Source organism: Acomys minous (genome assembly GCF_964271855.1).
Source record: "Acomys minous genome assembly, chromosome: 8".
Lineage (NCBI taxonomy): Eukaryota > Metazoa > Chordata > Mammalia > Rodentia > Muridae > Acomys > Acomys minous.
Window position 1 is genome coordinate 112,223,481 of NC_140489.1, and position 22,675 is coordinate 112,246,155.

Consider the following 22,675-nt stretch of genomic DNA (forward strand, 5'->3'; position numbering starts at 1 on the left):
TGATTTTTATTAAATGTATCACATTTATAACAAAATAGAAAAACCAGTGCTAAAAAACACTAGTCTATACAAGCATTCTGCCTTTAGAACACTAGTAGAGGAGTAAACTGCTGCTTTGGACCTGGCTCTTTATATTGGTAATCTAAAACAATTTTTATTACTAATCATCTATACTGATCAGTTACCAGCAAACAAATGATCATTTCTATAGTTCACACATTTTTTAAAGCTTATGAGTCATTACTGAAAGAATATAGATGCTCCTGCTAAAAGCATGTGTAGCAGTTTCTGAACTACTAATAGATAATCCACCTAAATAAACTAACAAAATAAAACTTACCTTTTCAATATTTCCATACAAGCAGAACAGGTTGAAGACTCTTGAGCAATTCATTTTGAGCTGATGTAGCCCACTCACCATCACGACGGAACCAGAGGGACTTCCCCCATGCATGTAGGAGGAAGAGGCCTGTGGCAATGGGTAAGCAACAAGCTCAGGTGTGTCTCTAGAGCCCATTCTGTAACGGCTTGGTAAAGGCAATAACGGACCATGAGACCCTGTAAAAACAACCAAAAGATAAATAAGTAAAACATGTACATATTTCCATTTACAAAAATTATTAGGTGTACTTTACCATATAAAAGCCCAGGACACTGTGTAATCTAAACAAGCATACTGCCATTAAGCGGTAACCTCACCCCCACAAATCCTCAAAATTAGTTTCATGTACATCAAACAAAAACACCAACCAAAAACCCTCAAGATATGAACACTTAAAATATAAATACAGGAAGCAAATCAGCTTCCCTAGGAAATCCTGCTTTACCTAGAATGTATGATATTGGATTTCAGTTGTACACTGCACTGTGTCTATCATCCTTTGCAATAAATACTTTTTAAAAAACAGAAAAAAAATGTAGAGTTTGGCATATACTCTTCCAATGCATACTCTGTGCAGCAGACTCAGGCCGCAAACTCTATATTTTAAAACTGGAAAAGTTGTTAAAGTTAGGGGTCATCTTATATGGCAGAAGATATGATGGCTATACCTATGTACACAATGCTCTAAATTTATATTTTCACAAGGTTTATGACGAGGCTACAGGATTAAGGGAGCCAGTGTAAAATTTTGGGATATATAAGTATGCATGTATGTATGTATGTATGTATGTATGTATGTATGATGCTATAATTCAGCCAAACATGGTATCACACACATATAATCAGAGTATTTAGGTAAGGCAAGAGGATCTAGAACTGAAGATCAGCCTACATTATAAGATTCTTCTTAAGGGGCTGGAGAGATGGCTCAGTGATTAAGCGTACTGTCTACTCTTTCAGAGGTCCAGAGTTCAATTCCTGGTGGGTCACATCCATCTATAATGTGATCTGATGGCCTCTTCTGGCATGCAGGCATACATGCAAATAGAGTGCTCATATGTAAAATAAATAAGTAATCCTTCTTAAAAGAAAGGAAAAAGGAATAAAAGACCCACCAGATACACACTAATAAATTATAACCAATCTCTTAGAGGAATAAGAAATAATGAAATGGAAGAAATTACTTTTATATAAATAGAAGAAAAAATATTTTCAATCCAGTGTGTTGGTGCCTGCTAATAAGACTAACACTAAGGAGGCAGAGTCAAATGGATCTCTCAGTTACAAAGTGAAGCCTGCTTCAAACAAGCTCCCACAAAAGAAAAAAACATTTTCAGCTCTACAAAAAGTTGTCTCTATAACGTTTACACACTTGTAGTAGAGTGTTTATAAAATTGTACTATAATGTACTTTCAAAAAAAGTAAAGGCTAGGATTCATTAGTTAGCACTTCATCTATACACAGGCCTCTATCTTCCTCCACATTAATACTACATTTGGTGGTGTCTGTGATGTGCGCGCCATGGTGGAGGTGGAGGAGGAGGTCAACTTAGAGGAATCTGTTCCCTCATCCTACCATGTGGGAACGTGCCTTTACCCCTGAGCCATCTCAGAGATTCCCATCGACTATTCAGACCTGATAGCTATATGCAACAGTCTAAATAATGTGGGTACTTCAATTTTCTAAAAGCCACCTTTAAAAAATGGGGGGGGGGGTGTGTGTGTAGAGAAATGGCTCAGTGGTTAGGAGCACTGAATCCTCTTCAAAAAAAAAAAAAGCCACATGACAGCGCACAGCTGTCTGTAATTCCGGTTCCAAGGAATCCAACACCCTTATAGATATACACAAAGGTAAAACACATTTTTAAATACACATGAACAAACGAAACAACAAACCAATGGAGAACCCAACAGAAAATATCTAAAATTCTAATGGAAAATCTCTCCACTACATCTCTGGGAACCTTCATTTCAGAATCAGCTTGCTAAATTTAAGAGTTGTAAACCTTATAGTTTTTGTATCTATGACTTTATTTTCATGCTTTTTCTTGAGTATGTAATAGAATGGAACAATTAATTGTGCAGAAAGTGGGGCACTAAAAGTAGGCAGAGACTACATTAACAGCAATTAAGAAGAACCTAGAAACAGCAACTAAGATGGAGACCTACAGTGCAAACATAAACCCAGGGGCTGAAGAGAGGTCAATAGTCAAGAGAGCTCACTGCTCTTTCAGGGTTGTCAGTTCCCAGTACCCATGTCAGGCACTGCACAACTGCCTATAACTTCAGTTCCAGGGGGTCTGATACCTTCAGGCCTCCTCAGGTACCCGCACATGTAATGTACATAAACCCATACAAGCACACACACACATATACATTAAAAAAATTTTTTCTCCTGTAGCCGGGAGATGGTGGCGCACGCCTTTAATCCCAGCACTTGGAAGGCAGAAGCAGGTGGATCTCTGTGAGTTCGAGGCCAGCCTGGTCTACAAAGTGAGTCCAGGACAGCCAAGGCTACACAGAGACACCATGTCTCAAAACAAACTAATCCCATGTAATAAGTGAATAAATAAAATAAAAACATGAACTCTAACCATTTAGGGTGCTCCCGAAGGTGTGGCTTCAGAAGCATATCTAGAATGTACACAAACATCCGCCTGAGGTGCAATAAACACCAAATCTCAAGCTTTTTCCTTGTTTTAAGAAGAAACTGTTGTATCACTTTTTTTTTTATAGAACTCAAGGACTTTGTCATTACTCTTATTATACTGCCTCCCTGCCACAAGCATTTGCTTATGTCACAACAATATTCACTAAAATCACTATCCCTTTTCCCCATGGGCAGTTAAAACAAACACACAAACTGCAGCAGACATGCAGTAGAAACTTCTACTGAGCTTGAGTTGGACAAAATCCATAAATGTTGATGAAATACAAGTAACAGCCACTACCAGCACAAGAGAATAAATTCTGTGATGATTTTAACTATGATATTAGCCACCAGAATTGAATTATCTATATCATTTAGATGATTGTGTATAGCTATCAGGCCTAAATAGTGCATGCAAGTCTTGATGCTTTAAAAAACTAATGTTTCAGCTGGGCAGTGGTGGCGCACACCTTTAATCCTAGCACTCTGGAGGCAGAGGCAGGTGGATCACTGTGAGTTCTATGCCGGCCTGGTCTACAAAGAGACTCCAGGACAGCCAAAGCTACACAGAGAAACCCTGTCTCAAAAAACCAAAAACACAAAAACAAACAAAAAAAGCCCCTAATGTTTCACATATTTACAGCAGTTCATCAAATCTGTATTTAAAATTTTACTCACACACATAATAAAATCAAGTATCAAAGAATTGCACAATAGGCCTTTTTAAAGTAAAAAGTTGTAGTATGATATATAGCTTATTTGTCTACCTAATTCCTTCAGTAAAATATATCTGATAATAGAATACTATTCCTCAAAACCTATGCAAAGGAAATAGTTTCAATACTACTACTACAGGAGAGTTCCTTGTTTCCTATTTATTCTTTTGAAATTTCTAGTTCCTTTAGCAAATATTTAACCAGGTTTTAGCCTTCATGTGACTATCATTAACACATTTAACATCATAAATAATGAGAGCCTTCTGTAATGTATAGTATAACAGGTTCCTACTCAGTTTTTCTTTACTGCAGAAACAAAACTACATACACTTCTACGTTATAGAAACAAGAAAAATCATGCCAAGCCAGCAAGATAGCTCTGTGGGTAAAAGGCACATGCTTCCAAATATAACAACCTGAATTCAATTCCTGGGTCCTACATGGTGGAAAAGAACCAAGTCCTCTGACACACTAGCATGCCCACAAAAATAAAAATGTAAAAAATGGCACAACACTTACTGTTTTAATAAGAAAAATGTTTTAACTTTCCTGCCATACAGAATACTAAAAATTTTTATCAGGTGTAAGAAATGAAATTTTCAATTAAAAGAAGACGACAGTGGAAAGATGTGGATCAGTGGTTAACCCAGAGGACCTGAATTTAATTTTCAGCACTACATCACAACTATCTGCCTCCAGTTCCGGGAGGTCCAATGCACTCTTCTGGCCTCCTCAGGCACCAGGCTTATACATTATGCATAGATATACATACAAGCTGAACACTCATCACATAAAAAATAAAATAAAATTTAATTTTAAAAAATACATAACCAGTAAGCTAAAACTAGAAGAATAGTCATTAAATGTGGAAATACTTTGCAAACACTTAGAACAACAGACTTTATATGTTTTATGTAGTGTTTAGGTTTGTCATAAAGTTCAACTTTCTTCCACTTAAAAATAAATGGAACTTTTCCCACTTTGAAGCACAGACTAGGTAAAGTTAATTACCCTCTAAAAATTAAGAAATATTTTAAAACAATGTATAGTCACTTAAGACTGCTTAATGATAACTCTCAACTTCTACTTTCAAGAATAATCTGAAGCCTAGCTTTTTCTCAAAGAAAACTATTCCTCTGAATTTCATAATATGAAATTTCCAACCTAGCAAAGTGAGAGGTTTCAAAGTAGAATTAAATACAAATTTAAGATCCCTACGTGGTGGCGCAAGCCTGTAATCCCAGCACTCTGGAAAGCAGAGGCAGGTGGATCTCTGAGTTTGAGGCCAGCCTGGTCTACAAAAGCAGTCCAGGACAGCCAAGCTACACAGAGAAATCCTGTCTCCAAAAACCAACAACATCAACAACAACAACAACAACAACAAAAAGACCATAAACAAATTTAACGGAAGCCAAAATACCAACTGTAAAACTAAGCATCTCTAATATAAATAAAACCATGCTTCTTTCAATTGCTGAATGAAAATAAACCTACTTATCAATGACGCCCCTTTCTGGTCCTCCACGTCAGAGTCCCTTACAAATCAAAACCAAACCAAAGAACAGCATAAACAAACAAACGTGTTCAGTCCCCCAAACAATAGCTCTCAATTTATTTCATGGGTTATTTAATGTGTCACTATCCTAAGAAAACAAAAGCTTTGAACAACTTCTTGGAAATGAACTACAACAGTTCATTTCATCCTAACAGGCAGTTAGTTAGGAGCTCAGGAAAAATACACAGACAAGAAAAAGGGCATTCTTCATCAGAAACACAACTATCCCAGTGGCTGATCTGTACTACCTTCCTTCTGCCTTGACAAACTTACCATAGCCATCATGTCTAAACGAAGAAGGATGATCTCCCAAAATGGCTTGTCTCTGGCGACCCTTTCCTCTATCTGACACAAAAGTAGAAACATGGTTTTAACAATTTTGATCCAAGTATGTAACAAAGTTTTCACATGGGAAATACCCATACAAAACATCCATATACTTCATAAAAGAAATAGGACTCCTGGTTAATTTTAAACATCCATTCATAACCAATTTAAATACAAACACCAAAAGTTTAAGAAAACAAACAATTCTAACTAACAAATTCCACTGGAAATTATGTTCTTGATAAATACCAAATACAATCACACTTTCAAGTTTAAAAGATTAGATGCTTTGCAGGAAGTGAATGTACACACTGCTAGAGCTTGACACTGTACAGAAGTTTTTACCAATACATGTCTTTAAAACAAGCTTGTAAGTGCAGTACTTTGAAAGACAGTACCTGAATCATACTATTAGCTTCAACAGCAACACATTTTCAAAGTGGGCTTCTTTCAAGAAGTTTCAGCATAAGCCAACAACAACCTGTATTACATGGTTTCACAATCAGTAAACACAGAGTATTTTATATGTACATACACATATTTACAAACACCTACTGACTTGAGAGCTGAAATTTTGTACATCACTGGCTTATGTTGTATCATAGATAGGTCATTTTCTATTGACCATAATAACATCAAGCAGAAGTATGAGCAATCTCCAGAGTTTAAATATGCCAAGATAAACCTAACCAAGGGGGCTACATTATTGGATGAGAATACTACAATACTCTATAGTTTTTATTCTAGCTATATTTTCAAAAACGCCATGCCAATTTCTTCAAATCTTATTTGAGAGATTTTTTTTAATTACTTCCAGTTTTCCAAATTGAATTTCTAGTGTCGATTAGCAAATGTCAAATCATATAATACTTTTAGAAGTTTGCTTATTGAATTACAGTGTGCAAAACATCCTTAGTCACCTAAACAAGCGAGGATTATGGAAGATGAGAAATGCTTTAACTTTCACATCAGTCTGGAGAAGTCTATTTTCAATTACCTATTTTAACCAACTTATAATACCACTGAAAGGAATTCAAGAGGGGCATCTAGTTCAACTTTTATTCAATAAAAACAAAACAAAAACCTTTTAAGCATCCTTTTTGGCTAATGTTTAACCAATACCAGCAATAAGGCATTCACTATCTTCCTTTATATTTATAGATAACATAAATTTAAAGAAAATTACTTTTTATACAGAATAGAAACTGCTCTTCCACGTTCTAATGTGTTTAAAATCTTAACTTAGGACTTAACCATTCTTGACCTCATCTCCTCAATCATTCTTCTCCGGGCTGAAAAAAAGTTTTTCTTACATGGTTTGCAGCATTTCCCAGTATTTGTCTCAATCCTCTTAAATTAATCCAATCTGCTGGTCCCTCAGTTACTGTCTGCTTAAGCAGATACCACCAAACACTGAAAATCAAGTTCTTATCTCTTATAAAAACCATGTTTTCATGAACTTAACTGCTTAGACTAAGGATTCTCTGTAATAAAATGTAATCACATTTTAAAAGATAAAATTGTATTTTAATAAGGATTTGTTTTATAGTAAAGATATATGAAGATCTTTTTGTCTTCCTTTTATTTATTGTTTTGTTTTTGAGACAGGGTCTCAGGTTGACTTCAAACTCCTGATTCTTTGCCTCTAATTCCAAGTGCTGGGATTAAAGGCATGGACCATCAGCTCTGGCTCCCCATGAAGGTCTTTGAGCAAAGCAGGTAAGTAATTTTAATGACCTGTCAACTTGAGTCAAGCTTAGATCCCTACAGAAATGTTTATAAGCTATAAGTCTAGCCAGAAAGCTACCTGTCATTTAAAAAACAGAACAAGAGTATTTTTCCATAAAAGCATAAATATAAATTATTTTACTTCCTTTAATTATGTTTTATTATTTAAATAGCTACCTTACACATTTCTAAGTAGATTATCTAATTAGAATTGCAAGAAAAAATTAAGATGGCTTTGTATAAAGCTCAGACCTTTTAGAAAAATACACAAATAATGTTTTGCTGGGTGTGATGGTGCAAACACCTTAATTCCAGCACTCAGAAGGCAGGGGCCTACAGTTGGAGGCCACTCTGGTCTACAGAGTGAGTTCCAAGACAGTCAGGGCTATACAGAAAAACCCTCCCTTGAAAGCATGAGCACCCCACCCGACCCCACCCTGAAAAAAAAAAAAAGATACCTATAAATATTAACACAAATGCAACCAAAACTATTTCAAATGAGTAAAAACCAAAGTTTGTATTGAAAATTTAAGTTTTCAGTAACTGTAAGTGGACAGAAGTGAGAGATTTCTCATCAACCATTTGTCCTATTGTTTGAGTTCCTAAGGATTTAGTTTCCAGTATTGGATTCAACTGCACCATACAGACCAAGCAAATTTCTGTATCAAAAAATTGGGGGTCTAACAAAGCTACATTTTACAAAACAAACCTATTTACAATTCCATTCATACAATTAATTGATTTCCTGGAAACTGAGAACTAAAGAAGCTGATCTAAAGTCCTAAGTATCCGGACAAGAAGGACCACACTGTGCTTTACTTTCTTTTGGCTGAAGTATACGCACCATTGAATACCCGCTGCTCAGTTATCTTGGGTGACATAAAAGGTTTTCTAGCTAACTTGTCAGACACATTCATCTTGAGTTTTTCTAACATGTTGTCCAAACAATATTGTAGTTGAGATGTAGCCAATACTGAAGCCCCCTTGTTTTTACAAGATTGACATTTTAATTTGTATATTCCAGAATTACCACAGTTACTTGAACAATTATCAGTAAAATCTATACTTATGAAATTTAGCATTTATAGGCTATTGGTAAAAATGAATTTCAAATGAAATACTCTTAATTTTCAGATGTATCAAGTTTAAATATATTCTACCTTGAAAAGGATGTTACTTTCATCTGTATTTGGTATGTCAAATTTTCTGGTTACACAAATTAACATGAATAAAAACCTTAAATTGTTACAAAATGTGACAACTTATAAACAGCCACTTTACAAAAATCAAACCACACAGAAAAACATCTTTTACACATAATGCACCTTTTCATTTTGTTAGAATCTCTGTTCAGTGTTCATAATTAGGAAAAAACAAAACCAAAGTAAACTTAAATGCAATGAATGTGCACTTTTTTTGTGCTGAGGATCAAACACAGGGTATACGCATGCTAAGCACATGCTCTACCACTGACCTGTTTATCCCCAGCCAAATGCACACCTTTCTAATCCACATATCTTTAATGTTTAATGATTGGTTGAGCATTTTCAATTCCCAAGGCCTGTAGATAAACTGGCCCCTGGTTAAACGCCAATTAACAATTTAAATCTAAGCTGAAACAGTTACATCAATGGGCAGTGAACTTTACAACAGTGCAAAAAGCCTAGTTTTCATAAACGAAAAATCTACAACTGAAACCTTAAGGGAAATCAGATCAGTATACATACAACTTGAATAAATGGGCACAGTCTATCATGGTGGTCATCCCATGCAAGTCTGAAGTAGTTAAATGTCGTCCTTTAAAACTTGGGGTGATGGTGCATGTAGTATGCAGTCAAGGTGAATTGCGAGTCTGAGTTTTTCAGAGGGCTTTTGCTGATGCCGATGTTGTGCATGATGAGGTGTAGAGTCAGCCTGCCGGAGTCCTCTAGCCTTCTTAATGCCTCGTCCAGCTTGGGGGAAAAGTCCTTTCCATAGAGAAGCAGTGTGCAAGTTTGCAGTTTGTAAGGAATATTCTGAGTCAGTTTCCTCTCCTCCAAAGAGAGAGAGCTGCTTGGAGAAATGCAAGTCCTTGAACTGCGGGCGTGCCTGTATGTGAGGGCTCCTTGTTGAACTAAATATAAATAAGCTCAGCAGATACCAGTAGGGGGCACTAATGTCCAAGGTTAATTTCCAGCATCACACCGACTTTGGCAACAGAAGCATTCAGCAACAAGGTTTTCATTTTAATTAACTAGCTCATCAGAAAAAAAGAATGTAACTGCTTGTAAAATTTTCTCAGCAGATCCCAGTACATTCTAAAACGTGCAAAATACCTACCTCGTCTTCCCAAATAAGGTTTAGTGTAGTCCCAACTGTCATTGTCATTCCTGATAACATTTAGACGAGTTGGCTGTTGAAAGTGAAGACAAGTAAATTTAAATTGAGTACCCAAAGTATAAATATTTTTTTGGTAGAGTGTTGAAAAGAAGTACTTACCCTTGCATATTCAATTTTTAGTGTGCAGCATCCGGCATATATATCAGCTCCATTGAGTGCTGCTTTAGCTTTCTGGGCGCAAAGGACTGACTCAAATGTAAAGCTCTATTAAGGAAATGTGGTTGATGGCTTCCTAAATTTAGTTGTTCTTCGTTCCCAAGGAACTAAAAAGATAACCCAAACTAACTGTGTCTTCCCAAGTAAAATTTCTAAGTAAGTCTTTACTTAAAGATTGAAAATAATGTGCCAGGCAACGTGGCGCACACCTGTGATCCCAGCACTCAGGGAGGCAGAGGCAGGCATATCGCTGTGAGTTCGAAGCCAGCCTGGTCTACAAAGTGAGTCCAGGACAGCATTCCCTACAATAATCCTTTCAAGTCATTAGAAGTACTACAAAGTAGAGAATGGAGTAGATTATATCCCCTAGTGACTGGTAATCTACAACCTTGAAACAGAAAATTATTTTATTCTTAAAATGAGAAAGGGGCCAAGTAGGTAACACGGTGTTAAGAGTACTTGGCCTAGCATATGGAGCCCCTGGGTTCAATGCCCTATTACTTTAATGGACTATTTTATGGAACAAAGTTATCAAAACAGTAAAAATTCCCTTTAAGTACTGTAATTTTTTTTTAATTTAAGCAAGCAGGGTGTGGAGGTACACACCTTTAATCTCAACACTCAGAAATAGCATGTGTCTGAACTGATGGCCAGACAGAGTTAACAAGACCCTATCAAAAACACAAAATAAATTTAAGTCAAGATTGCTCTAAGAGGAAAAAGTATCACTTTCCTAGAAATGCTTTAGCAGAAAAAAATTATCAATATGAATTACAAACACTTCTATATATCAGTAACACATTTACAAATAAAGGATATTCAACCATTGCTTGTATCCCATTTCTCTTGAATATAACAATACGCTGTACTTTTCCAACAGGGTTGCATACTGTATATAGAACATCCTATATAGAGAAAAAAAAAACCCAAAAGTATTTTTAGTTCATTTTTTATATTTAGAAAAACATTAAAACTATATAGCCGGGTGGTGGCGGCATGGCACACACCTTTAATCCCAGCACTTGCGAGGCAGAGGCAGGCAGATCTCTGTGCGTTCGAGGCCAGCCTGGTCTACAAAGTGAGTCCAGGACAGCCAAGGCTACACAGAGAAACCTTTTCTCAAAAACAAAAGTCTACCCACTTTTTCCTCCTGAGTGCTGGAATCAGAGACATGTTTCACCATACTCAGCTATTAACCACTTTTTAAAAAGGTAAAGAGTAGAGCTAGACCAGTGGTTCTCAACATTTTTAATGCTGTGACCCTTTACTACAGTTCCTCATGTTGTGTTGACCCCAACCATAAAATTATTTCATTGCTATTTCATAACTGTAATTTTGTTACTGTTATGAATCATACTGTAAATATCTGGTAAGCAAGATACCTGACTTATGACTCCTGTAAAAGGGTCAGTCAACCCCAAAGGACTCACAGAACTGCTGGGCTAGTGGAAGCTCAGCCCCTAAATTAGGTTTCCAGCAACACAGCAGCTAACCACCTGTAACTCCAGTTCCAAGGGATTTATGAGGCTCTCTTCTGGCCTCCAAGGGGAATGGACATATATGGTGAGCAGACAAACATACATGAAAGCAAAACACGCATAAGCACACAATAGAAATAAATCTTTTTTAAAAAAAGTATCTAAGCATGGGGTTGCACGTCTTAAATACTACTATTTGAGAGGCAGAGACAGGTAGATCTCTGAAAGTTCCAGGCCAAACTGGGCTGCCTAATGAAACCATGTCTCAAACAAAGGAAAACAATGACAACAAAAACTAGTTGGCAGATTAATAGAGGTAGTTTGTTCTACTAAAATACATACCACGGTAATTGGATAAAGAGGATTCTGAATAGAGAGCAGGAGAACTTTGTTGCCCCCTGATGGATCATCAGTATTTCCTGGTCGAGTAATTCTTTTACTTGTAGAATAATTGAAGAAAGCCTGTTGGCCAGCAATGTACACAGGTACATCTGCAGCAAATGTCACACATTCTTTGGCACTGTCTATATTTTCAAACTCCACTAGAGCCTGTCGTTTAAATGGCATCATCATCACATAGCTGAAAAGGAAGAAATACCAAAATACAACATTACTTATTCTCAGTCAATAAAAGCAAACTTTAACCCCCCAATGAAAGCTTATTCAGCGCATGCCCCACTCAAGCCCAGTTCCATTATCAATCACTAATACCCAGCCCTCTTAGTAATTAGAAAACATCAAGATAATCTGTAGTTAAACAGCAGACACTAGCTGAGCATGGTGGCACAGCTGTAATCTCAGCACATGAAAGTGAAGGCAGAAGGGGACTCCAAGTTCAAAGCCAGCCTGTCTCAAAAAAGAAAAGAAATAGCCACACAACAATAACTAAGAATTAACCACTTCTATATTATCTTATTGATCCTAGCACTCAAGAGGCAGAGCCAGGATTATCTCTGGATTTGAAGTCAGCCTGGTCTACACAGTGAGTTCCTGGACAACCTGGGCTACAGTATAAGACCTTGCCTAAAAATAGGAAGAAAAAGAAAAATCGCAGTGTATGTTTTATAACTACAACAGAAGAAGCAACATATTCTCAACTGACAGGAATAAGAACTTTCAACTGTCTTAAAATATAATCCACATGGTTTAATCAGTATAAAAAACCAAACACATTAAGTCAGGTACTCAAACCACTCTGCTTACATAACAGACATCCAAGACCCACAGCTTCATTCATGTTAAAAAGTAACAAATAGTGCAGTGTGAGTGAAAACAAACAAAAAACTCTACATCATTTCATAAATTACTATCTTCATTTATAAAACTCCAGTTATTATCAAGATTACAGTTACTACACTCAAATCGCCTAGCAAGCAGCCTTGTATACTATAGGATCTCAATAGGTAACTATTACTCTATTTTCTTCAGAACTTGCCTCATCCAACTTTTTATCTCAGAAAAACACAGCAGGCTAATAAGTATATGTTGACCTAGGAGGCTAATTAGCTATTCCCACACACATCACTAAAAATTAAGCAGTGAAACAATAAGGTCTTGGATTTAAAGCTATTATCAACTATAAGGACAAAATCAATCCCACACCTTTGATCCCAGAACTCAGGAGGCAGAAGCAGACTAATCTTTGTGAGTTCCAGGCCATCCTGGTCTACACAGCCAGTTCCAGGACAGCCAGGGCTATGTGGAGAGACCCTGTCTCTTTAAAAAAAAAAAGTTTTCCTGGGAGATCCCACTCTCAAAAAAGAGAGGTAAAAGTTTTTTCCATAGAAAGATATACACAGGCAAACAATATTTACAATGCTAAATATCAACTCAAGCAATCAAGCAAGTCTTGCTCTATCATTACTTTCAATGCCTACTAAGTCCCTGCTGTCCTTACCATATTGTCCCAAATTTCTCCAGTGCTTCCACAAGGTCTGCTTCCACCACAGATTCACAGAGCCCTCGAACATGAACAACAGGGGAAACAGAAACTTTATGATGACTTCCACCTCCCTCCTAGGGAAGAGAAAAGAATTGTCAGTTAATTTCAAAAGTCTAAACTGCATCTTTCAATAAATTCAACTCTACATTGTAAAACAAACACACACAAGAAAGACAAACCAAACTACAACTCACAAGTTAGCAAAGGGACCTGAAAATAAAATAAAATGAATGAAAATATATTTGATTTGAAATTTTTATTTCCCACCCCCCCTTTTTTTTCCTTTCTTTTTTCCCTCCCTCTTAGCTTAAGTTTTTCAAGACAGGGTTTCTCTGTATAGACTAGGCTGGTCTCAAACTCAGGGATATGCCTGCCACTGAAACTTTTATTTCTAAAAAAAGAGTAATCTTAAGACCAGCAGGTCAAAAAAAAAAAGACCAGCAGGTCGGCTCAGTGACTAAACAGGCACCTGCCACCACACCTGACACCAAAGTCCAACACCCAAAACCCTAATAGTGGAAGGAGGGAATTGTTTGTGTGCACAAAATAAGTTTCTTTAAATGATGTTCAAGCCAGAAAGGGAGTTGTGGTGATGAGCAATGTTTTATTTACTGAAGTAGGTAGAGGGCTTATGTGTGGTTTCTGGTTTTGTTGTTTGTTTGGGTTTCTTTTTGTTGTTTTGGTTTTGGTGATTTTGGGAGGGTATATCTTTTTGTTTGTCTTACACACTCTATATTAAATCATTTTGCAGCTTTCTAATTCATAAAACTCAACATTGGCAGGGTGTGATGGCACAGTCCTTTACTCCCAGCACTCAGGAGGCAGAAGCAGGTGGGTCTCTGTGAGTTTGAAGCCAGCCTGGTCTACAATGTGAGTCCAGGACAGCGAGAACTGCTACATACAGAAATTCTGTCTCAAAAAACCAAAAAACAAACAAAAAACCCTCAATATTATTTGTCCCCCTGCATTTTATATCTGGATAGATAGACATTTTCCCCTTAAACTACAAGAAACAGGGTTGTGGGCATCTTCCTCTTTCATCCCCAAATAGCTCAACATTCCTAACAATAATGATCATCTTTTACACAACCTTTCACATTTTCCTAAGACAAAAATAATTTGGTGAGGTAAACCTATCGGTCTGTCTATTTCATATTTCTCCAACTGTCTATCATATGGCTTCTAACTGCACTTTTTAGGCTATTATAAAATTCAGGTTCCGAATTCAGTTTTGTGTCTCTAGAGTCTCCTCTCTTTCTGTATCTTGGCAGTAACTTTTGAAGAGGCCTTTACCTTTGCCAGTTTTTCTCTAAGAATTGCCCATCATGGATAATGACTATGATATATACAGTGGGGGGGGCTAGTTTTCAAACTGGTCTTTCTCACAAAAAATAGATTATAGTCCAGTCTTTTTAAAATCCCTCAAAAGAATTCCTTATTATCTACACCAAAGTCATTCCCTAAACACCAAGGGACATGAAAATTGTACTGCATAAGTATGCTCTATTATTGTGTCAAGGAAAAATGTTTAAAAAGAACTTAGAAAAGCTAGATGTTAAATAGAATGTATGGGGGGAAGGTGATTTCTCTCAAACCCCTTGTGCTTCCTTACTCCCAACTCAATCTATGATTCTTAAAATTATCTACCTTGGTATTTCTCCAACTTTAATTATAGTCCCATATAGTCTACAGGGTCTCAATATGTAGCCTGGTGAACCCAGAACTCACTAACCTCCTTATTTCTGAGGAGGATGTTACTCTGTCATAATCATCTTTTCAATACAAAACCTTTTCTATCATTCACCTTTCCTCCCCCCCCCCCCCAGACAGGGTCTCTCTGTGTAGCCTTGGCTGTCCTGGACTCTTGTAGACCAGGCTGGCCTCGAACTCACAGCGACCCACCTACCTCTGCCTCCCCAAGTACTGGGATTAAAGGCGTGCGCCACTACCGCCTGGCCTATCATTCACTTTTTAAAAATCAAAATTCCAGGGGATGGAAAGATGGCTCAGTAGCTAAGAGCACTAGCTGCTCTCCCAGAGGAACGAGATTCAACTCCCAGCACCCACATGACAGCTCATAACTGTCTGTAATTCCTACACAAGGGGATCTGACACCCTCAAACATATGTGCAGGCAAATACCAATGCACATGAAATAAAAAACTTTTTTTTTATAAAAAACTTTTTAATGAGAAAAAAATTAAAATTCCAGTTACTCCCAATTGAAAAGCTGATGATCTCATCTTTTCAAACTATAGTTTACCACTTCCTCCAAGGCATAGTTTTTCTCTCCTCTCTTCTCTCCCAAAATATTAATTTTTTAAAAAGACAATGAATAAGTAAAAGACAAACTCTCATACATCCAAGGCAAGCTTCAAAACATGCTATGTAGCAGAAAATGACCTTGAACTTCTGATCTTCCTGCTAAGATTATAGATATGGACCAAAATGCCCTGTTTATGCAGTGCAGGAAATCAAACCCAGTTTCACAAACACAGATTTATCTATATCCAAACCAGTAACACTCTTCTTTTTTGTTTGTTTATTTGGTTGGTTGATTTGGTTTTGTTTTTTGAGAAAGGGTTTTTCTGTGTACCTGGCTGTCCTAGAACTTACTTCGTAGACCAGGCTGGCCTTGAACTCAGATCTCAGAGTGAGAGTGCGGGGATTTAAGGCGTGCGCCACCATACTCTATGGCTCCATAAACACTCTTAAGTTACCATTTTCTGAACTCTTCTGCAACACAGCCTTTTACCCACCCTAAAAATCAGGTATGTATGTATGTAGCTGTGGTATCAAGAAATACAATGCTTCTCTCATGCTACACAAGCACTCCACTACTGAGCCTTAGAACATCACCCTAGAACTAGTGTAAATCAGTACTGAAAATCCCTACCTACATACCAACTAAACTGGATATGGTAGCAAATACCCACAGTTCTATCACTCACATCATCAGCATCTATGGTTCAAGGCCAGACTATGTACCTAATAGGTACTTTTATCATGTCTTCTCCAGCTTAAGGAATCATTTCTTAAAATCTTTTTTTCTACAGCAGTCTTTTCCATTTCAATGTTTTGATAGCTAGGCTCTCTTCTTTTGTATCTATTATTTCCCAATCTCAAAGTAGTATTCCAGGTGCATATACCCAGCAATAACATCTTTTCAATATGCACATGCTTTTACATTTTTTTAATCGTTTCTTTAGGCAAATTGGGTCAAAGTATAATAGAAGCTCAATGGGTCCCCACTTACAGGCTGGAGGCTTGTCTGGTCAGAACCACGCTAATAAACAGCCACTCAAGGACAATTCTCACAAGCCAATCAAACTTTTTTCTATATGGCTGTAATCTTTCATTTGGAAGTCTTAGGGGCAACAATCTTACTGTTCAACTACCTTACAAGTCTACTTATTAAAATTTGAAAACCCTAAATAGTTGCCTTATTAGCAAACAAATTACCTAACTTATATGATTTCTGGCTATTTGGGCATTTTTTTTACTTTCCTTTTGGGGCTTTCTGTTTGGGCAATTTTCTTGCTACTGTTATTTTAAAAGTATCCTGGAGTGCTGAAGAGATGACTCAGAGGTTAAGAGCACTGGCTGCTCTTCTAAATGTCCTGAGTTCAATTTCCAGCAACCACATGGTGGCTCACAACCATCTATCATGAGATCTGGTGCTCTCTTCTGGCCTGCAGGCATACATGCAGACAAAACACTGTATACTTAGTAAATAAATAAATCTTTAAAAAAAAAAAAAAGCCAGAGGATAATTAACTACCAATTATCCTGCCTCTTCCCAACTGCTACCACATCCCTGACCTTTCTTGGTTTTCTGAGACAGAGTCTGTAGCTCAGGTTAACCTCCAGCCTATGTCCACTTAGAATATTAGAACTGCTGAGATTACAAATATGTGCCACTATACCTGGCTCTTAGCTTTGTTTCTGGACTCGGTTTCACCACATTGTCCAGCCTGGTCTAGATCGCCTAGGCTCCAGTTATCCTCCAGACTCTTAATCTCCTGAATAGCTGAACTATAACTGCTTGCCTATCACTCAATCCTTGATTTATCCGTTTACTCACTGGTGTAAATACTTGAAATACTTGATCTTCAAAATAAACTGGCGCTCCATTTCAATTCATTTTTGATAAATAAACTGGTTTTGGTAAGTGATGTCCTGATATGTGACGGTCTAGTTTTTTTCTTAAAATTAAAAAGATATAAAAAGTAATGAACTTGAAGATTATGCCTGCTAAATTTAAGAATGCTACTTATGGGAACTAGAGACATGGCTTAGCGTTTGTTGCTTCTGAAGAGGCCCCAGGTTGAGTTTCCAGTACCACATGGTGGCTGACAACCATCTGTAACTCCAGCTCCAGGAGATCTGAAGCCTTCTTCTGATCTTCATGGGCACTAAGCATACACACAGTGACAACTTGCAGACAAATATATAATAAATAATAAACTGGTCAGGTACAGTGGCACACACCTTTAATCCCAGCACACAGAGGCAGAGGAAGGTGGATCTCTATTGAGTTCCAGGCCAGTCAGGGATATACAGTGAAACCCTGTCTCAAAAACAGATTTTAAAAATCATATGCTATTTATTCCATAAGAATAAAGTATAATACATGGCATAAACTTCCATAATAAAGCTTTGTTCAGGAATGAAATGAATCAAAACCCCTGGGAGTTTTTGCTCTATGAAAAGTACCAGTAAACACTGAGTAGTACCTTATCTAATGCAAACTGTTCAAATCAACCAATCTCAATCCGGCCCCATCTCTCAGTCTCGCCTTCCTCCCCTTCCTCCAGAGTCTTGCTCTAGAACTCACCAGATAGTTCGAGTGGGCTGCACACAAAGTTCCCCACCTCTACCTCGCTGGGAACTGGGTTACAGGCAGGTACACACCCAGCTGCCATACTTCTCTGCCTTCAAACACTGGCACCGCTGCTAACGATCAACCTCTAACTGTTCCTCTTATTCACTTTCTTTTTTAAACTTAGTTATTAAATCATGAAAAGTCAAACAGTAATAAATCCTTTAAAACTTATTTTTCATTTCACAAATTTCCAGCTAGAGTTGAAAAGACAGTTCATCCTGTACCTATCTGCATTTACTCTAACAGTTTGACCACAGATTATCTCTTCTATAGACCAAGGACCACTGAAGTTAGGCTGAACTCTTCGGTTGAACGAAAACCACATTTCAACATGATGGAGCACTGCACTCACTACCTTCATTATGTACAAGTTTCATAACTGCAATGTTTCAAGATAGTACTGAAAATTGCAAGAAAAAAAATTGAAAAGGGGAGCTCACAAGATGGTTCAGAGATTAAGAGCACTGGCTGCTCTTCCAGAGGACCCAGGACCAATTCCCATCACCCATATGGTAGCTCACAACTGCCTGTAATACAGCTCCAAGTGATCTGACACCTTTACACAAGCATACATGCAGGCAAAACACAAATACACATTAAGTCATATTTTTTAATTTATGTATTTATGTACATAATAACTCTATTGCATGTATGCCTACAGGACAGAAGAGAGCATCTGACAGAAAAGGGCATCAGATTCCATTATAGATGGTTGTAAGCCACTATGTGGTTGCTGGGAATTGAACTTAGGACCTTCAGATAAGCAGCCAGTGCTCTTAACCACTGAGCTATCTCTCCAGTCCCACATAAGTCATTTTTTAAAATTTGATAATGGAAAAAAATTAGTTTTCATTAAACTTCACATTAGCCTATCAATCCTAGTGTTAAATTTACAAATTAATTTATTGGAGAGGAGTGTCAGTAGGGTCAAAAAGTTACACCTGTGAGCTGGGCCTAGTGGTGGTGAACACCTTTAATCCCAGCACTCTGGAGGCAGAGGCAGGGGGATCGCTGTGAGTTTGAGGCCAGCCTGGTTTACAAAACGAGTCCAGGACAGCCAAGATAACATAGAAACTCTGTCTTAAAAAAAAAAAAAAGAAAGAAAGTTGCACATGCTAGTCAGGTGAACCACTGCTGACATCAACCTACAACCCTAGCTCCAGTTAGGCAGTTAAATGAAAGCAGCTCACCCTGACCACAGAAAGATGAACTTGAATTTATAACTACATACATTAGCTCCTGCCTTGGTCATTTAAAAGCTGTATTAATTAACTACAGATTCAAGTAAGGAAAGCATGTACAGTTCAACTTTCATATTTTACAGACTAAAAAAACTCAAGGGTTAACTGACTTTCTCAAGGTCACAAAAATTGTATGCTAAGACTAGACTCCTGATCTACTACCTCAAGCCTTTGTCCAATGCTGTTTTCACTGCTTGACTTATGTAACTTTTTTTGAAATACCAAAATAAGAAAGAAAAAAAAAAGATCTAAAAATACCAACTAAATGCAAAGAAATTATACCTGATCCTGGCCAAAAGGCTAAGAATCCGTTGTTAGAACAGCTACAGCAAGAAAGAAAAAAAAAAATCCTGTCGGGTGGTACATGCCTGTAATCCCAGCACTCAGGAGGCAGAATCAAGTGTATCTCTGCGAGTTGGAGCCCAGCCTGGTCTACAAGGACAGCCAGGGCTTAGTTACAGAGGAATTCTGTCTCAAAAATCAAACAAAAACAAGAGTCACATTTACCATCACATCTAATTGTCAGAATTTTTACATAAAAATTCAAACTGGGAGAGTGAGATGGCTCAGGTGGTCACTGCTGCCAATGACCGAGGTTCAACCTCCAGGACTCACATGATGGAAATATAGCTGTGCTCTGATCTCCACACGAACATGCTCTGATGCACACGGTCGAAGAAAGGGCTCATCCACACAGTGCTCTTGAGTGGAGGGCCAGACTCTGACTCACAATCTAACTACTTGTAAACTGACCAACAGATCCAAATTATGAGGCTGACATGGGCACTTGTTATATACCAACACATTTAACTTTTAAATTGTTTTTCTTTTTAATTTAAGCGGAACCAGTAAAAATTCAAACAAATAAGTTGCCTCTGATTAAAAAGGTTGAAACATCTTAATGTTGGAAGATGTGTATAACTTGGTAAACGTGCGATAAGATTTTCTGTCAAACGTATTGTGTTTAAAGACTATCTTTAAGTCACCAAGACAGTTTAAGGGCTCCAAAGGGGACAAAACCATTCGGATCACTTTGTTTCCTTAAACTCTCCATGAAACTGAGGCAGTGGGTTACACTGTCGACATTCCTTAGGTCTCTAGCTAACATTACTGATAAAGGATGATTCAAAGAATGGGTTTAATACAGCTCTGAATTCATTTCCTTCTTCTGTGGGGACAAACTTGAATGAACAAGGACACTACCAATGAAGAACTCAAGACATCTGAAAACGTTTTACTTGAAAACACGGACACATATTTGTAACACCTGCCCACATATTTGCAACATTTCGTAAGTTAAAACTATCTTGAGCCGCCACCACCACCACCCAAAAAGGGGGGGTGGGGTGGGGTAGCCCAGCGTGTATGGACTCCATGCCCACCAAGACTTTTTACTTTTTAAAAGAAAGAAAAAGTTAATCTAGCAAGGGAGCTAGAGTTTTAGGGAGGGCATGGAGGCGTAATTCGCCATTTAGTAGCTGCTTTCCTGGAGACCAGGCCCTTGAAAGCCTTCCCGGGATGGTGGCCAGCGTGAGGATGCTGTAACCAGCCTGGGTCCCAGCACAGCCCCCGAGCCAGAGCCGCTCACCTAACAAAGAGCTGGTCCCGCCGAGGGCGCGCGGCACTGCCTCCCGGGGCGGAAGCGACACCCGCCCCCGCCCCCGCCCCACCCGCGACCCTCCCTAAATTCAGGGCCCCGCTGCCGGCTCCGAGAGGCCCGACACCCCCAATTCCAAGCCGGCATTCGCCGTCAGGATTTCGGGAAACTTATGCAATAAGCAAACAGTAAAACCCGAGTCCCCGCAACGACACGCTCGGCGTCCACGCAGCAGAAGAGGGGAAGACGGTGGGGTGGGGTGGGGTGGGGTGGGGTGCAGCCAGGTCGAACCCGGCCGCCCGGCCCTGCGGGAGGGGACGGGGCGCGCGCTTTGTTACCGAGGACTGGGGCATGCTTCGAGGGCCGCCGCCGCTGCCGCCTTCGCCGCCGCCTCCGCTGCCGCCTTCATCGCCGTCGCCTTCGTCGCCTTCCTCGCCGTCGCCTTCGTCGCCTTCGCCTTCTTCTCCGCCGTCGCCTTCTTCTCCGTCGCCGCGGCCGCCGCCGCTGCCTCCTTCGCCGCCGCCGCCGCTGTCGCTATCGCTCCCCGCCTGAGGCGTCGCTTCCTGGCGATTCTCGCTCTCCTCGGCCGAGTAGACGATCTCTCCCTCCTCGGTCTTGAGGCGCTTGGCCTGGCTCTCGAACTCCCGGTCCTCGTCGTACGTCTCCTCCTTGGGGGAGGAGGAGGAGGTGGAGGACATGGCGGCGCTGGAGACGGCGTGGGATACGGGCCTCAGATGTCGTCGCTCGGTCCCCGCCGCGGGCTGCGCCTCCTCAGCGCGGGTCTGTGCGGCCCCGGAGTCCTCCGCGGCGCGCTCCAGGAGCCCGTGGCTGAGGAGGGAGCGCGGGCTGAGGGGACGCTTCCCTTTATCTCCCAGCCGGGCCCCAGCCTCTCCCTCAGCCAGCTTCTCGGCTCCCAGCCTCAGGGGGAACGCGAAAGTATGGATGGGGCCGGAGCCGTAGCTTCCGGTCTTCCCTCCTCCCTAATCCGCTCCCCGCCGCTCAGGCGGAGCCTCCACCCCCGCCTCGACTGCCGCCGGGCGGGATCGAATCCTCAGCCCAAGCGTTCCCGCCCCCCCGAGCCGAAGTTCCGCTTCCTATTGGCAGAGGGGAAAGTCCATCTGGCTTCCAATTGGCTGAAGGAGCTGTTCGTCAAAAATCCAGCCTGGACCCTCGCCGGGCTTCGCTCCCGGTAGCGCAACGCCTGCTGCGCGCGGCTCTGCAGCGGTTGAGCGGGGGGGCGGGGCCGGGGCCCGCGGCAGTTAGCGCTGTTAGGCCCTCGCCTCGGCGACGTGCGTACCCGGTAAATCTGGCGAGCGGCGGTGCGTTCTGCAGAATCGGGGCTGTGGGTGTTAACCGCCTTCCCGCTAATTTGAATGCTTCTCTTCATCTTTTACAAAGACGAGGGGAACCGCGAGAATCTCCGCACACCTACCCGGCAGGGCCCTAAAAGTGCGCGTGCAAAATGTTATCAAAGTGCGTGGGCTCTGCGCACTAACAAAATATTGGACAACGGCTGTTAGCCATTACTGAAGGTGGCGAGTCAGCGAGATGAGCCACGCAGACCCCCCCCCCCCGCGTGTGGCATAGGTTATCTGCAAGCCGGACTCTTGGCCGCAGATGTACACTTATTTATCCAAGTAC

The 22,675-nt window shown here is 39.8% G+C and overlaps 1 protein-coding gene across 1 annotated transcript in view; it reads right to left on the reverse strand.

The window, feature by feature from the left end:
* Positions 1-21,732, reverse strand: part of HNRNPLL (heterogeneous nuclear ribonucleoprotein L like) — a gene marked incomplete at its 5' end in the record, with an annotated part of 31,626 nt that extends 9,894 nt beyond the window's left edge. Inside the window, 8 exons of the mRNA XM_084792391.1 lie at positions 341-558; positions 5,576-5,647; positions 9,677-9,749; positions 9,836-9,930; positions 10,710-10,797; positions 11,713-11,950; positions 13,268-13,386; positions 21,373-21,732. Coding sequence (XP_084648517.1) covers positions 341-558; positions 5,576-5,647; positions 9,677-9,749; positions 9,836-9,930; positions 10,710-10,797; positions 11,713-11,950; positions 13,268-13,386; positions 21,373-21,732 — 1,263 coding nt within the window. The remainder of the gene's footprint in view (positions 1-340; positions 559-5,575; positions 5,648-9,676; positions 9,750-9,835; positions 9,931-10,709; positions 10,798-11,712; positions 11,951-13,267; positions 13,387-21,372) is intronic.
* Positions 21,733-22,675: the final 943 nt, after the last annotated feature.